Source organism: Aristolochia californica, unplaced genomic scaffold, assembly GCF_029961685.1.
Source record: "Aristolochia californica isolate CCGP_79_NKW_82.1479 unplaced genomic scaffold, dmAriCali1.0.hap1 SCAF_7, whole genome shotgun sequence".
NCBI classification, from domain to species: domain Eukaryota; kingdom Viridiplantae; phylum Streptophyta; class Magnoliopsida; order Piperales; family Aristolochiaceae; genus Aristolochia; species Aristolochia californica.
In genome coordinates this window covers 33,968,591-33,984,994 of record NW_027182268.1, presented here as the reverse complement: position 1 = coordinate 33,984,994, position 16,404 = coordinate 33,968,591, and the positions used below count along the sequence as shown (strand labels likewise).

Below are 16,404 nucleotides of genomic sequence, written 5' to 3'. Positions count from 1 at the left end.
TTTGGGGAGGTCAGTAAAGCATAAAATTCCACAGCTAGAGAAACACAGAAATTGATAACATGAACATACCATGTGCATAATGTATGCATCCATGATACTTGTGTCCTCTTCAAGGCCTTTGAGATAAAAAGGCTTCTTGTTACAATGCATTATATCACGATAACTATTGCCTAAAAAAAATACATGAAAAAACTGTCATATAAATCAATCAATTAGAACTATAGAGCAGAATATGCAACAGTGGAACATCCCCCCCCCCCCCCCCCCCCCCAAAAAAAAAACAACAATGGAGTAGATATAACTGATCAACCTTTGTTCGCATCAATAACATAATTAACTATCTTTTCAGGCCACTAAGAGTTTTTTGTTCACCCATCTCTTTGTAAAATATTCTACGAATCCTTCCTAAATCTCTTTATCACCCTTACCTAATATTCAAAACATATATTGAGTGTATGGATGTATTTATGTACATATGTAAGTATATGCCTCAAAGTAACTTCACTGAATTAAATACAGTTAGTTTTTGCTCCTAAAAATACTTACTAACAAGCAGGACAACCAATTCACTCCAGGAAATTTCTATCCACGAAGGCAATTACTGATACAGGAGCTACTGGGTGAGACAAATTCCTCAAAAAGAATTCCACTCAGAACACCAAATTAATCTGATCGATAAACCCTTCTAACATATCATTCATGTATATCTGTTTCTAACCAATGTATCTTCTACTTCAAATCTAAACACTATTTTTTCTTTCAAATGGAACACCTAGGTTCCATATAATCAACTATTAATCTGAGAACAGTTTTAGGTAACTTCAATTTGCAGGGGATTAAAATCACATTTGCGAGAAAAATGTCACAAAAACGTCACTTTCTAATGAACTTCAACAACAATGTAAACTAAGTCAGCAGGCTGCAATAGCATTGTTCAAGAACATCTGGAAAGTTTCACATGAAGAAAACAGGAGATTCAATGATATAACACCGGGCAGAAAAGTTCCATAAATTAAATTAGATCAATTTCCCACAAGCTTTCCTTTCTTCTTTATTGATGGTTGAACGAACATTACGAATTATACCTATAAAGAGTGAGGATGGGAACTCAAGCCGAAGTTCAATAAACAAATTATATTCAGGGTAATACTACTTGACAGTGTTCTTGACTGGAGATAAAGTTTGACATCAGCAGGAACAGAACATGATCTAACAAGCAGTGTAAGAAGAAAGCATCCATGAGCATAACAAAGAATAAAACTACATAAGAAGATAGCATGCACAAGCAGCCAATGATTGTGGAAGGTGACTCTAAAGTAGTAATTGACTAGTGTGTAAATGCTAAGGAGCCGCCTTGGAGACATTGGGCAACCTATTATAACATTTGTACAACTTCCTCCAACTTATGTTGTACTTGGAATCACATTCCCCATTCAGCCAATTTGTTTGTTGACGGCCAAGCCAAAACTGAGAACCTCCTTTCAATCCCTTGTTGTAACGGGAGAGTGTCCCTAACATGTATTTCTCTCTTCTTTTAATAATATTCACACTATATTCAAAATATTAAAAAGCATGCACGCACATAAAAAAGAATTAAACTTCAGGAAAGCTTCAATATAAAGAGCACAGAGACCAAAGACCAGAAGTGATCTTTTTTAACATATGTTCATAGTTGCACAAGTGATAAAAGAAGAGGTCTTCTTTTCTTTTCTTTTCTTTTCTTTTCTTTTTTTTCATCCTGAGGTCAGCAAATTCTATGGCCGATAGTATGGCCAAACAGGGAGCTTCCTTGCAATCTCTTGTTGTTAGGGATTAGCTCCACCTTTTTTGTTTCCTTTGGTCCTTTCCTTTAATAAAATCACCTTTCATAAAAAAAAAGGTCTTCTTTTTTTTCTTCAAATAGAAATTTATTTTTTCCTTTATTCTTTTTTTAAAATGTTTTAGAATGGAAGGAACAAGTCTCCTCTTTCTTTGGAAGTGGTAGGCATGAGGCTTCTTTCTTTCTTTCTTTTTCCTTTGATGTCTTCATTCATTAATGACAATCATATCAACTAGGATCAAATGATTGGTACTTACAAAGAGAGAAGAACTGCCGCTGCTTAGATGAATGGAAATCACTGCCACCTGAAGTCTTGTAAACATCCAACCAGTGTTCATACAACTTTGGCTTAAGGCCATAAGTGGAACCTAAGCCAAGCTCCTATAATGGCCAAAAAGAGTAGAAAGGTGAGATCACCCATCAAACTACACTTACTGCAAATCAGCTGTAGAAGAATGACAATTACATCTCAAAAGCAGATAATAGACTGAACAATTTGACCTTTCCAAAAAAAGAAAAGAAAAGAAATCATTTCTATCAACTAGGCAGGCATCATGCCCAAGCTTATCCAGCAGTGATAAACATAACTGTAGACTGGAGCTTTCTTTCCTATCGACTAGTCACCTTCAGCAAAGAGCAGGTCTACAGTGAGACCATGAAAAGTTTTACTTGGTGGAAGTCAGCATTGCATCAAGTTAACTACTTATACCTACTTAATATTATGCACAAGTTACTTCGTTAAAAAAAATATTTATTGTTAGTATTCATTATTGGTTTATGGTAAAGGAAACTTTTCACTTATTTTTAATTCTTCTTTCCAAGCAAACCATACTAAGCTGTTAACACTACAAAACAAGTGTATCTTATATCTAAAGCAAATGAAGTAAATTAAATTTTAGTAATTTTTAAGATTTTTTATATTTTTTTGCACCTGTATCAGGCTGTAACCTACGAGATTGTGTTATACGATCCGATATGGCACGATGTAACCCGTATCGGCCTATACATATTGGATTTTTGGCAACCCAATATGTATTAGAAAGACAAGTAACCCTGATTGATGGCGTGCAGGATTTTGACCCAAAATTGATAGAAGAAGAGCCATAAGGGCCCAGGGCCCTATCACAAGCCACATGCGATTAATTTTTCCTTCAATTTGCTCCTGTTTGAGCAATGAAAATATTTGAAAGAAGTTCACACAAGATGAAATTTGGAAAGCAATAAAATCATGCTAGTGTAAAAGCTCTACGCCTAATGGATTTACTTCAGAATTATGGTGAGTAGACTGGAGTTTCCTCAAATCTGAGATCATGCTGAATTTCATGATAAGGGCCTCGCATGTTAATTCACCAAGAAGGATGGAACAGCCCATCCGGGTGGCCTTAGACCATCAGCTTGCTGTCCAGATCATACAAACTGATTGCCAGGGTCAATAGGGCCTTTTCGGTTGAAATCATGATAAAAATGGATTTTAGGCAGCAATGGAGGCATTGGATCTACATATGGATCTTGTCAGCCAAATATCCTAATCTAATCAATGGGGCAACAAAACATTTCTTTAAAGGTTCTAGCGATATTCAGCAAGGACACCCTTCATCTCCCATCCTCTTCAACTTGGTAGCTGAAGCAATGAATAATACATTCAAGAAGGCTCATAAAAGGTTGTTGGATTTTTCTCCAGATTTCCCCCTAGCACACCAATATTTGCCAACGATACCATCCACTTTTGTGATGGTACCATAGATAAATTACTTAACATCAAGGCTTCTTTCAAAAAACGAACCTCAAGGCTATTCTTTTTTTTTATTTGACAAAGAATGAATTTTATTCACGGAAAGCCAAAAACAAAACAAGCACACAAAACAACACTAGCAAAGGAGAAATTCCCTGACAACGAGCAATTATAGGGAGGCTCCTTACTTAACAAGGGAATCAGCTAAACTGATAGCTGCCCTAGGAACATGAATCCAAATACAATAAAGATAGGAGGAAATATTAAAAATTTCGTGAAAAATTCCCCAATGACGCCAAGGGGCGACAGCAATCATAAGCACCAGCCAATAACGATCTTGGAATTACCCTAAATGAGAAGATGGTTGTTGAAGTGGTTGTGAAAAACCAGGAGCCCATGGAGCACATGCAGCTCAAGTGAAGTGGAATCAGAAATGCCTAGTGGGCCAGCAAAGGTACTAAGAATTCCCACCAAATCCAGTTGAGCCTGGGTTGCCAAAAGCGCAACCATCAAAATTTGATGAAACTGAAGAAGAAAAAACTTCTTATTTAATTGCTTAAATCATAAACTGCAGTGGCTACAATATATACAACAAAGGATGATGAATTGTTGAAATATGTCTAGATTCATTGTTGAAATATGTCCAAATTCATTCTCTTATTGTCTTGCTGAAATATCTTTTATATTGGAGGCTAGACTAGCTCTAGGAATTAATCAGTTTTCCTTTTATTCATCATCCAATAGTGTATATATTGTAGACATTGTAGTTGTGATTAAACCAATTGTAAAAAGTTTTTTCTTCTTATTTTCATCATGGTATCAGAGCTTCTTTTTTTCACCGGCCTTCATTGTCGACAGTCACCATTGTTTGCAGTCTTCATTACCGAAAAGTCTCTATTTGCTGAGATCCTTTCATTGGCCTTCATCGCCAAACTTGTCTGCGTGGAAAGGTACCGCAACGGGTTTCTCTTTTTCCCTCATCCAGCCATGATGCCTAAAACTTCCAAGTCCTCTACAGTCACCTCTATTTCCCAAAAAATTCTTACTAAACATGAGAATCAAACCCCTCAGATTTCTACAGTTAAACTAGATGGAAGGAACGTTATGGAGTGGTCTCAATCTGCCAAAACCTTTTTGATGAGTCGCGGGGAGTTCAAATATGTGAATTGAGTTGCAAAGGCATCATCAACATTATGGGAAACAGGTCCGGTGATCCGTATCTCCTCAGCCGACAGATCAAGACTTTCACTCATCTACATCCCAGTAGAAGCGATCCACAACTTCAGGATTCAGTTCTAGAGAGCTACCTCAGAAACTGAGAAATCCCGTGAACTCTGGCCACGGGACTCGATTTTCCTCTTCTCGGTGGCTACCTTCCGTGGTCACCGGGAATGTCGGATCACCCACAGAAGAGGAAACTCCATTTTAGCCAGATTATTCATACATGAGGCCACAAACTCGGGTTTTGGCTGGAATGAGCTAGCCGATGCACTCCAGAGCCTCTCCCCGGCGCTAGCCACAGCAGAAGCGCCAATCCGCCCCAGTGATGCCACAGTAAAATTTCCACCTCTCCTCCCAGCAGCCCAGCGCCACCAAAACACCCTCCCGACACCCCCTCCTACTCCTAACAACACCCCCTCCTCCCCGAAAATTCCTCATTTGCCCCAAAACCATGTATCAGTCCCCCCTACTCCCACAGAAACACCCGAAATCATCCAAATCCCACCAAACCTTTTCCATGATGGGCGCAGAATTTTGACTCATTCCATTCTCGTCCAAGCATCCCCCGACGTCATCAAATCCAGCATTCTTCAATGGCTGATTGATGCACTTCACCTCCCTTACACTCCCAGAATCTCCTATCTTAGTCCCCAAACTTGGCTTGTTCATTTCGGAACCCAGCAGGAGTCATCTACGGCTCTTGCCATCATACCTCACACCAGCTCTGGCATCATAGGGGTCTCAGAATGGCTCCCCTCGGCACCCTCCAGCCAATACGGCCAATGGGTCACAATTACATGGCTTCCTACTGAGCTATGGCAGAACGCGGTCTTTTCGAGAGTCGTGTCTGAGTTTGGCTCTATCATTGCTGTGGACCCACTCACAGAACACTGGCACCTTCTGGATGAGGCCCGGATCCTCATAACCCTCTTTACCCATGTGAAGGGCAATATTTCAGATGCGTTATGGTGGATAAAGAGTGATATTGGATCCGTATCAGCATTGTTGTGATGGATGATTTTAGAAATGTGGTCGCTGAAAACACAATCAAACCTTGGGAAATCACACAGCTAGCCAATGAGCTGGGAAGTGCACTTCTCGACTCTGCCCCCTCCCAGCAGTTGCGATCCCCCCCAGGAAGCTTTATAGCTGGCATGGGAACTATAATCGCTGACCTCCCGGCATTCCCCCCCCTTTATCCGACCCATCACTCACCCACCCACTCAACCTAGCCCCTCACAAAAATACCCTTGGCCCAGATCCAGATGTCATTCACCCCTCTATCTTATTGCCAGAAATACCCATACCCTCATCTTCCACACCCCCCCATAGAAGCCCTCACAGACCCTCTTACAAATCATCCCCATAACCCTCACACTCCACAAACTCCCCCCCCCCCCCCCCCCCCCGATATTGGAATCCCCCCTAGCCCACCCCGAGAAATCCCCACCCTGAAAATTACCTCTCCAATGCAGAGTCCGAAAGCAAGGAGCGCTCTCCTCGTGCCCACAGGCAAAACAATTCTCCCCCTCCCGTTGTAACCTACCAGCACCGAGCTAGAGGGCAGCAGAGAGCCTCCACAGGGAGGACCCCATGCCACCATTCGATACCCCTGCAACCCAGAGATGGGAGATTTCATCATTCCAGAGCCGGGTGAACGAGCTCAAGTGTTTGTGGCAGCTCTCCAGTCAGAACAACACAAATACGACCCAAAAACCTGGGCCCAGATAGTGGAACTTGCAAAGGTGATGGGCACCGTCTTCACGGAGCCTCTCCCGGGAGAACCACCCATCTGAGAAGTTGAAGAAGATAAACAATGATCAATGATTATTCTCTACTAGAATGTCCATGGAATTGGGTCCTTGCGTCGCCGCGCCTCCATTCGGGACCTTCTAGCTTGTACCAAGGTAAATGTTGTTGTTCTCCAAGAAACGAAGGTGGCTTCTCTACCCCTTGGATACATCCGTGAGTTGTGGCACCTAAATGAGCCCAGTTGTGCTTCAGTGGATGAAGTGGGATCGGCAGGCGGAATCCTACTGATGTGGGACACCAGTACTACTGAGGTGCTTGATCGTTGCAGTGGCTCTTACTCCCGTGGCATCAAGCTGCGAGACAAAGGTTCGGGGAACATTTGGTGCCTAGTTGGTGTCTACGGCCCTACCAGACACCATGAGGATCTATTGAGGACTTGACAGATGTGGCCTATTCCTCTGAAGCTTGTGGGTGACTTTAATGTCACTCTGAAGCTTGTGGGTGGCTTCTGCCACGAGAAATCCCCGCCAACCCGGAGAATCACAACCTCCATGAGGCTATTTGCTGATTTTATTGGCAGCTTGGACCTGGATGAGATTGCCCTATCTAGAAAGACCTTCACTTGGTCAAATGGCAGGCAGCCCTCTGTCCTCTCAAAGCTGGATCGATTCTTAGCCAGCAATGATTGGCTTCAGCTCTACAGCAACGTCTCCGGCAAAGTGTTCAATAGAGTCGTCTCTGATCATTGGCCGATTATGGTTGATACCCATTTGGCAGTTGGACCCCCTCCCCTTTCAGATTCAACAATAATTGGATGGTGGACCCCTCTTTTGATCTATCTCTTCAATCCTTTTAGGAGAATATGAATGTTGTTGGACCGAGTGGGTGGGCCTTCCCAATCAAGCTCAAGATGTTGAAGCCACTGCTGAGGTCTTGGGCCTCTGAAATGAAGGCATCTTTCTCGGTTGTGAGAACCAATGCCCTTGCTCAGAAAGCCGCTCTCGACTCTGAGGAGGAAGTCAGAGGTCTCTCTTCTCCAGAAGTCTCTCAGAGGTATGCCCTTCAAGGGCAATTGCAGTCCTTCGCCCACAGCGAATTAGTGCACTGGAAGCAACGTGCAAGATTCAAATGGCTCTCCAATGGGGATGCTAATACTAAATTCTTCCATGCAGTCGCCTCTGCGCGAAGAATGGCCAACCGCATTGCCATGCTCAGCGTCAACGGTGAGGCCATGTCGAACCGAGCCATTATTTCTGACTCACGGGTGAATCTTTTTGCAGATTTATACTCTGATCACCAGCCATTCCGGCCCTTCTTCCAAAGGGTTAACCTTCAGGTTATTCCATCAATTGCAGCTAGTCTCATCGAGCTCCCCTTCTCTAATCGGGAAATTGAAATTGCAACCCTTGGTCTTCCTTTAGATTGTGCCCCCAGCCCGGATGGATTCAACGGGGAATTCTATCGTCGTTGTAGGCCCTTCATCATAGAAGACATTTCCAGCATGGCCCGCTCTTTTTATCAGTATGGCATCAGATATAGGAGTATCGGAGCCTCTTTCATCACCCTCATCCCTAAAAAAGATGGGGCAGAGCTCCCATTCGACTTCCGGCCGATCAGTCTCACTACCAGTGTATATAAGGTGATTGTTCGCCTCCTTGCTAGTCGCCTCAAGGCAATCCTCCCTATTGCCATTCACCATGGCCAAAGTGCTTTTATTAAGGGAAGAAACATTCTTGATTCAGCTATGGCATGTCATGAACTTAGTCATCGTTTCAAGGTCCGAAAGCTCCCCAGATTCACCCTCAAACTTGACTTCGAAAAGGCATTTGACAAAGTTAACTGGAAGTTTCTGGACACCCTCCTGGGGAAGATGGGATTCGGAGAAAAATGGCGCTTCTGGATCCAAAGTTGCATCTCCTCTGCAAGCTACTCTGTCCTTCTCAAAGGAACAATTTGTGGGTATTTTAAGGGAACCAGGGGAATCAGACAGGGAGACCCCTTATCCCCTTTGCTCTTCAACGTGGTGACAGAATACCTATCCTCCTTGATCTAATCGGCCAAGAACATGGGATGGCCCCTCCCCACGACTGATTGCATAGCCTTTGATATTCCGATTCTCCAGGTTGCGGATGATACTATTTGCTTCGGGGTTGGTACTATGGATCAGATCAGAAAATTGCGTGTCGTGCTGGGATTATTTGAATTGGCTTCCGATCATAACATAAACTAGGAAAAAACCACTCTCCTTGGCTATCACATTGATCCAGCTAGGCTTGGGGATATGGCGGACTATCTGGGATGCTCTATGGAAAATATGCTAGCTACATATCTTGGGCTCCCACTTTTTAATTCTCGGCCTTCGGCATCACTATGGTCCCCCCTCATTGAGAAATTTGAAAAGAGGTTAGCCACTTGGAGGGGTAAACTCTTATCAACAGCGGGGCGTCTCACTCTCCTCAAGTCTTGTCTGGCGGGGCTGCCAAATTATTTGTTATCATTCATGCACTGTCCGGCCTCCATTTCCTCCAAAATTGATGTCATCCATCGACGATTTCTATGGAGAGGTTCAGAAGATACCTTTAGATACCATCTGGTCAGTTGGAAGGATATTTGCATGCCTCATAATAGGGGAGGATTGGTCATCCGGCCTTCAAGATAAATGAACAAAGCTCTTATGCGCAAATGGATTTGGAATTTCAATAACAAGCACAACAATTTATGGAAGAATATGGTGAAATTCTACCTTCGGTTTTCAGGTGCATGGTGGAGAGAGGGTGGCACTACTTGCCTTCTATCCCCGATATGGAAATCAGTTTTCAAGTTGCTTCCAGTATTCAGATATGCTTCCTCATTTCACACGGGCAATGGAAGGACCCTTCTCTTCTGGTCAGATGAATGATGTGGCCCTCGATCTCTCTCGGAGGACTTCCCGGGGCTGCTTAGGGTGGCAAGCAACCTCTCTTGCTCTGTGGCTGATTCATGGAGTGATCACTCGTGAAGTATCCCGTTCCATCGGGGATTAAATGATGAGGAATTATTAGCTTTTTGCTCTCCTTACTAAACTCGGCAGTACTATTATCCGGGAGCACTCAGTTGATAAGCTGATTTGGAAGCCTAGTAATAATGGCCGATTCACTGTCACTTCGGCTTACTCTCATATCAGAAAACAAGACTACAGTACTCATGAGCACAAGGCGAATATGGCTTGGAAATTCTCAGCGTCAGGCAAAATCAAATTCTTCGTGTGGTCAGCCATCGGAGAACAGATTCTTACTTCAAACAACCTTCATAGAAGAGGCTTCACTGCCCCCGATCTTTCTTGTCCCTTTTGTGGTGAGTGCGAAGAGACAGTCCAGCATGTCCTCTTACACTGGATTTTCATGGCAAGTTTGGATGAAGATCTTTCAGAAAATCGGGCTCCAACTGGGGTTTCATTAGGACCTCTTTGGCACCTTTGCGATGGTTCGAGGGATTCTCCTTCCTCGGCTGGGCAAGTTAATTCTTTCGGCCTGTCTTGTGCATGTTCCATGGTGCATTTGGCTCAAGCAAAACAACCGGAGATTCAACTCCAAAGCTAGCACCCCAGACAACACTGTTTCTCATGCCGTCGGCCTCATCTCGAGCTGGCTCCATACAAAGAAGGATTTTGCCACTCTATCGGGGGTTTCCCTTTAGGAAAATTGGAATTTGATCGGTCACATGTCTAGCCCCAACAAAGCTCCAAGAATGGCTATCTGGGATCCTCCCCTTTGCGACTACATAAAACTAAATTTTGATGGTAATGCTATTGGATGTCCTGGTCCAGCAGGAGCAGGTGGTGTGTTCAAAGGTCACAATGGAGAACCTATTATTTCTTATGCTAATCCGGTGGGCATTGCCGATTCTAATATTGCTGAAGTTAGTGCTCTGCTGTTCGGCCTCCAAATCTTCAGGGATCGTCTCTATGGCAATTTAATCATTGAAAGCAACTCGAAGACGGTTATTAGTTGGTGTTCCAAGGACAGCCTCCCCCCTTGGCGCCACTGGCCCATCACTGATAGTATTGCTGACATTGTATCTTCTACACATTGTAATTGGAATCTCATTCCTAGATCAGCCAACTTTGGTTGATAAATTGGCAAAATTCGGAACTTTCCAGCAATCTCTCATTGTTTGGGAAGGCTTCTCTCCCTTGTAATATGCTCTCTTGAGCTTTTGCATTAATGAAAATCAGCATCATTTCAAAAAAAAAAAAAACTTTATGGGAAACAGTATATTTTGTTAGACCTCCGTTCCTTAATGGAATCAGTTTGGGGACGAGTTCTAGGCTGGCAATTAAATTCAGGGAGGATTAGTGGCTTGATGACAAAACATTTTTCTCTGAAAATCTCCTCTTGGTATTGCATTGCCCCAAGACTTCTATTGATGATTTCAAGATATGAATTTCACTAGAGAGTTGGACAGCCATGAACTTGAAGATGAAAGAAGGCTTATGAGCAAGTTGGAGCTTTTCTACTTCAATGGCAGAGGATTAGATGACATAATCAGGTGTACCAACACTTCTAGTAAATTCACTGTGGCATCGTCCTAAGCTGCTCTCGTTGGAGGAATCAGTGCACTCCTATGCCATCTTCTTTGGCCTAGGGACTCATTGGTCCTCCAAAGACCAAGGCATTCTTGAGGTGTGTAAGGGAGAATTCTCTCATGTGACCAGCAGAGAAGGAGAGGATTCCAGCTACCTCTCATGCAATGCGACCTTTGTAACAATGAAGAGGAAGACATTGATCACTGCTTCCTCTTTTTTTTTTTTGAGAAAGGTGAGTTCATTAAAGGCAAAAGCCAAGCAAATAAATGGATTACAACCTAGGCAAGCAAGGGCCCTAAACAAAAAGGATCGGAAGGCACCCTAGTTCTTAGCATAAGAGTCGGCCATAGAGTTTGTTGAATGAGGAAAATAGAACCAAGAAATATTGATACAAGAGGGGAAGTCAAGGCTCTCGTGAAAGTCCGCAATCGCCTCCACAGAGAGTCAACGGGGCGCGAGCACTATCCAATTGATTTAGAATCGCCCTCTACCCAAAGTTGTCCTCCAAGATTCTCAAAGGAGATGAGGAGTCTCTGCTTAAGCACCATCACTTCAGCAGTAGTCAAATCAGCAGGCCCAGTGACGCCAGAGAAGGATGCTTCATAACCCCTTCATGGTTTCTAAATACTTTAATTCCTATCACTTTAATCAAAACTTAGCTTGATGACCTGATGCGGAGGGGGGGGGGGGGGGGGGGGGGGGGGGGTGAGAGCATAGTTGTGGGTCTCAATGCAGACATCTGCTCAAGAGGTACCCAACCAAGCAGCAATGGAACCAATAGGATCGGGGAAAGACAAAAAATTTATAATTTCATGGACATTAGTTCCGTGATAGAGAACTAAGTTAAGAGAACAGCGACAGAAAATTAAATAATGTTTCCCCAGCCCATCATCCTAGTTGAGTGGACCGTCCCCCTCATGGTATCATCAAGCTCAACTTTTATGATAGTGCTGTTGGCTGCCTGGGCCCAGCTGGCATTGGTGGTGTCTTCAAAGACCACGAGAAGCAGACTCTTATCTCCCCTTGGAGGCATAGGCAGACACTACAAGATATTTATGACCCCTCTTCTGTTTTTGGATATAGCATGGTTTCATGTACCCAATCAGCCAACTCTGAGGCTGACCATTTTGCTGGGCAAGGAATAGCCTTCAATCTCTCATTGTCTCGGGCTCCTCCTTGCCTCCTCTGTAATCTAGTGTAGCTTTTTATCTTTTAATATCTCTGAAAAAAAATGTAATTTAGATTTTAATGCTGAACAAATGTGAGAGAGAACAGTCTCTACCTTAAAAAGAGACTCTCCTGTTCCAACCCATTTCCCAGTCGACACATTATCAGCAGGCATCTCCCAATCAAACTTCCACTTCCTTTCAGTCAAATCACGAACCTCTGCTTCAGTTAGTATGCGACCCACATGAGCATGGAAGGAGCTGCAAGAAAAGAGTGTTACACAATAAACGTAATAAAACAACTGGGCATAATGTAAGAGAGCATACAACTAAAGTTGAGAAACCATATGAAACCTCAAAGCTACTGCCTTCAAATTAACATATAAGAGACTGACGTTAGAGAGCAATCCAAGATGGTCAGATATGCTAGACATATATCCAATAGGTCACCTGTTGGTAAAACTACATCAAATTTATTAATGAATTTACAAGAACTTAAGGAAGGCTGGAGACAGCATGCATAGAGGGGGTGAGATTTAAAGAAAATTAACCTAATGATCAAAATAAGAAATAATAGATCGAATAGAAACAACAGATCGAATAGAGGAGACAATGATGGAGGGAGAAGTCTTAGAGATTGTAGCAACTACAACTTTTTTTTCTTTAAATTCTCATAATTACCTCTTCCCACTCTTCTAACATTTGTTTTCAATCAATCAAAACAATTTATCCAGATGAACGGCAGATACCTCATTTTGTAGAAAGAGTTTGTGAAACCAAAATGAGACATGTTTGCTGAAGAGAGCTTCTGCCAGAATATGCAGATGACTTACATAAATTAATAACGTACAGTTTTCTAAGAGTTTTTATGGCAGGTTGTTTTTGCAGTTGTTCTCTAGGCTTTGAGGGAGTAGCAGAATAGCAAAACTTTTGATAACAAAATTACTTCTGAAGGTAAAATTACTGAATGTGTAATTCATAAATAATTTTTGGATTAGCAAGTTTCTTCACCTTCATCATATCCAAAGTGCAGTATTAAGATCATTGAATATCAGCATCATTACAAAAAAAAAAAAAAAGAGAGAGAGAGATCATTGAATATATATCGCTACCTAAACTTGCTTTAGAGTTCTCTTGATACTCACTTGATCTCCTGTGAAGCTATCTTAAACTTGTTTTTTAAAGAATTTCATGGAAAATCCAGGAGCTGCTGGAGGTGCGGGAGGTGCAGGAGTCTTTTGTAACAGTACAGATATGATTATTCAGGTTTACTCAGTACCTCTAGGGCACTAATATTTCATAGAAGTGAAGTTCCATGCTCTTTTACAGAGCTTGCAAATTTTCCACTGAGACTATTCTTTCCCTCAGTGGTGGAGGCAAATTCAGTAGTGGTTACTAATTGGTTATCCTCAGATCAAGCCTCCATGGAATTCAATTAACCTTTTTTAACAACAATGAGAAGTTCATTGAAGAGAAAATTTGTACAAAGAGGAAGCCGGAAAATCTCTTTCAATGCAACAATTATATTTCTCTCACCCTTTTATAAAAGCTTTTACATCCTACATAAAAAAAATGCAACAATTACATGAAAAATTAAAAACAGTTAATAGACATCAAAAGGAAGTATCAGCCACATCAAAGATCAAGAAGATTAGTTCTATGCCTCGCAGATGAACCAGCACTGCAAATACAACCACATAAAAGATCAAGAAGACTAGCTCTATGCTAGCTAATGAATCAGCAGTGAATTTGCACTGTACAATGTGTGAACCCACTGAATCTCAACATACAGACAGCACTGCACATCTCATCATGTATGTGAAGAAATCTCCACGAGGATACTTCCCACAATGAAACCAAGAAATTATCACAGATGAATCACCATCAAAGGGACCCAAGAATTCTAACTGTGGACCTTTGCACAACATAAAAGCACCAAGAGTTCAGCCTCAAACTAATCATAATGCCCCTAACAATCCCAAACAACACCTCCACCTCCAACCAAGCTAGGATTTCCTTTACCAAAAATTAATTTCATACACCCCCTGGATGAGAATGTGTGTGTGTGAGAAAGAGAGAGGGGAAGCAGCTAGTCTCTCTAGAAAATATTAGGACAAAACTTAAAAGAAGACGAAGACCCAAAAATTTAGACACTGAAATATGTGCACAATAAATAATCCTCTCTATCATCCAAATATTTGTGCTTGCAATAAAAGGTTCTATTGTTCCTTTCTTTCCAAAGAGCCTAAACAGTTACTACAAAAGCTGTTTGCCATAAAATTATGTCTTGTGTTTTTTTTTGAATAATGGTGCATATATTGAAAACAAGGAAGGAAGATTACAAACCTAATGTCGGGGGCCTAACTCCATAACAAAGTGTTGGAGAGAGATGCCCGCCTTGGCCTGAGAATCTGCTAGGTGATTAGCAGATCGTGGAATGTGATTCCACTTATAGTTTAAAGGAGAAAATAAATTTTGTCTTGTGTTAACAAAGACCCTTTAAAATTGGACAACAAAACCCGAAAACGACATTTGAGAGCACATGGAAAAATTGAATTTAATCAATAAAGCAACCCACATTTTTATTATGAGATTTGGCACTTTTGTACTTCTTTAGATGCTTCATGGTCACATCTTGAGCATGGTGCAAATTGCATATAAAATTCTTTAACTAGGAATATAGTTTTCCTTCATCATTTTGTTGAGGGGAATTCTTTCTCTCTAGATCTAGGCCAATTGATGTTTGGCTAGTTTGTTTTGGGACTTATCTTGTAACTTTTGTATCTTCATTCTCTTTTTAAAGAGATTGTCACTTTTTATTTATAAAAAAAAAAAAAAGCAGCTTAGAAGTGCCAAATATAAAGGGTACTTGGAACAATTACATGGTTACTTTTTTTGTTTTTTTTTTTTTTTTGAAAATGATATATATATTAACAAAGAGAGAACAATACAAAATCAGGGAAGCAAACCCCTAACAACAAAAGATTGGAGGGTTGTTCCCAGCTTGGCAAGCACATCAACTGTCAAATTAACGGATCATGGAATGAGAGACCATATACAAGAAAAGTGAGAAGCAATATCAAGAATCTCCAGGAAGGCGTCCCAAGAAACAAGAATGTCAGTTCAACCCCACCCAAGAACGAATAACAAGATTTACCCTAAGTAAGTACCAGTAAGAAACATTGCAAAGAAACATCCCAATTACAAAAGAAGAGAGCATGATTCACCTTGTGATCCTTGATTCATCTGCATTAAACTGGTCATTTTCTCCAGAATCACTAGCACTATACTCAGTAGAGTCATCATTACCACTTTTATCTTCCTCACTCTCACCCTCATGACCATCTAGGTCATGTTCAATTAGCTTCCTCACCTCATTTCCTACATGAATTTTTGCCCATTATGAGTATTGCAAACAATTCCTGAAGTCAAATTGAACATAAAAGTATAGTCTATGCTCTCATGCAAAAATTAATAAAAACCAAAGATGACCATTCCATGCCCTTCCTACTTCTCCTCTGCAAAGAAAATAATGATAATTATAAATAAAAGATGAAACTAATGACATCAATGCCTTTTTGAATTACTGATGAAAATTCCAAGAAATATGTGTCAAATTTTTGCAAATTGTAGAGGATAGCCAAGCACCCTACAATCAATCATCAAGAAAACATGCAATGTATCCATGAAAACACAAATCAGGATATCCACCTTTGAGTTTAGCATTAAGAAAAGAACCCTTCATATCATTCTCTGTAAAAAATCTAATCTATTCTTATGAAACCTACATTGCTCAAAGATAACTATCTGTAGAAGTTTGAGTTCAAGAAGAATTAAAGACATGCCTTTGGATGCAGGAAAAAACTAATGGCGTTAATGTGAGATGGATTAATTGCTTGATCTATGGTGAGAACGGAAGAGGCAAGACCCGAGTAGGCGAAAGCAAAAAAGGCAATAGCCAATAAGGCAACAACAGAAGAGGCGAGAGTCGAAAGAAAACGAAGGACGGAAGGGAAACGAACAACACAAAGGAAAGAAAAGAGGTTTCACTATGAGCCATCAATTTTGAAGATGGAGGAGATTGGCTTAGAGGACCAAAGGCATCTTAAGGTTTCCATTATAAATGGCAACAAACAATCTTTCATTAGAA

The 16,404-nt window shown here is 41.4% G+C and overlaps 1 protein-coding gene across 2 annotated transcripts in view; it reads right to left on the bottom strand.

Moving 5' to 3' along the window:
* LOC137936664 (protein NUCLEOLAR FACTOR 1-like) overlaps positions 1-16,404 on the bottom strand; it is a 47,985-nt gene that overhangs the window by 18,511 nt on the left and 13,070 nt on the right. For both annotated transcript variants that reach the window (XM_068781480.1, XM_068781479.1), the window contains 4 exons: positions 15,482-15,635; positions 12,371-12,515; positions 2,077-2,200; positions 70-170 (listed from right to left, as the gene is read on the bottom strand). In XM_068781480.1, the coding sequence (XP_068637581.1) occupies positions 70-170; positions 2,077-2,200; positions 12,371-12,515; positions 15,482-15,635 (524 nt within the window). The remainder of the gene's footprint in view (positions 1-69; positions 171-2,076; positions 2,201-12,370; positions 12,516-15,481; positions 15,636-16,404) is intronic.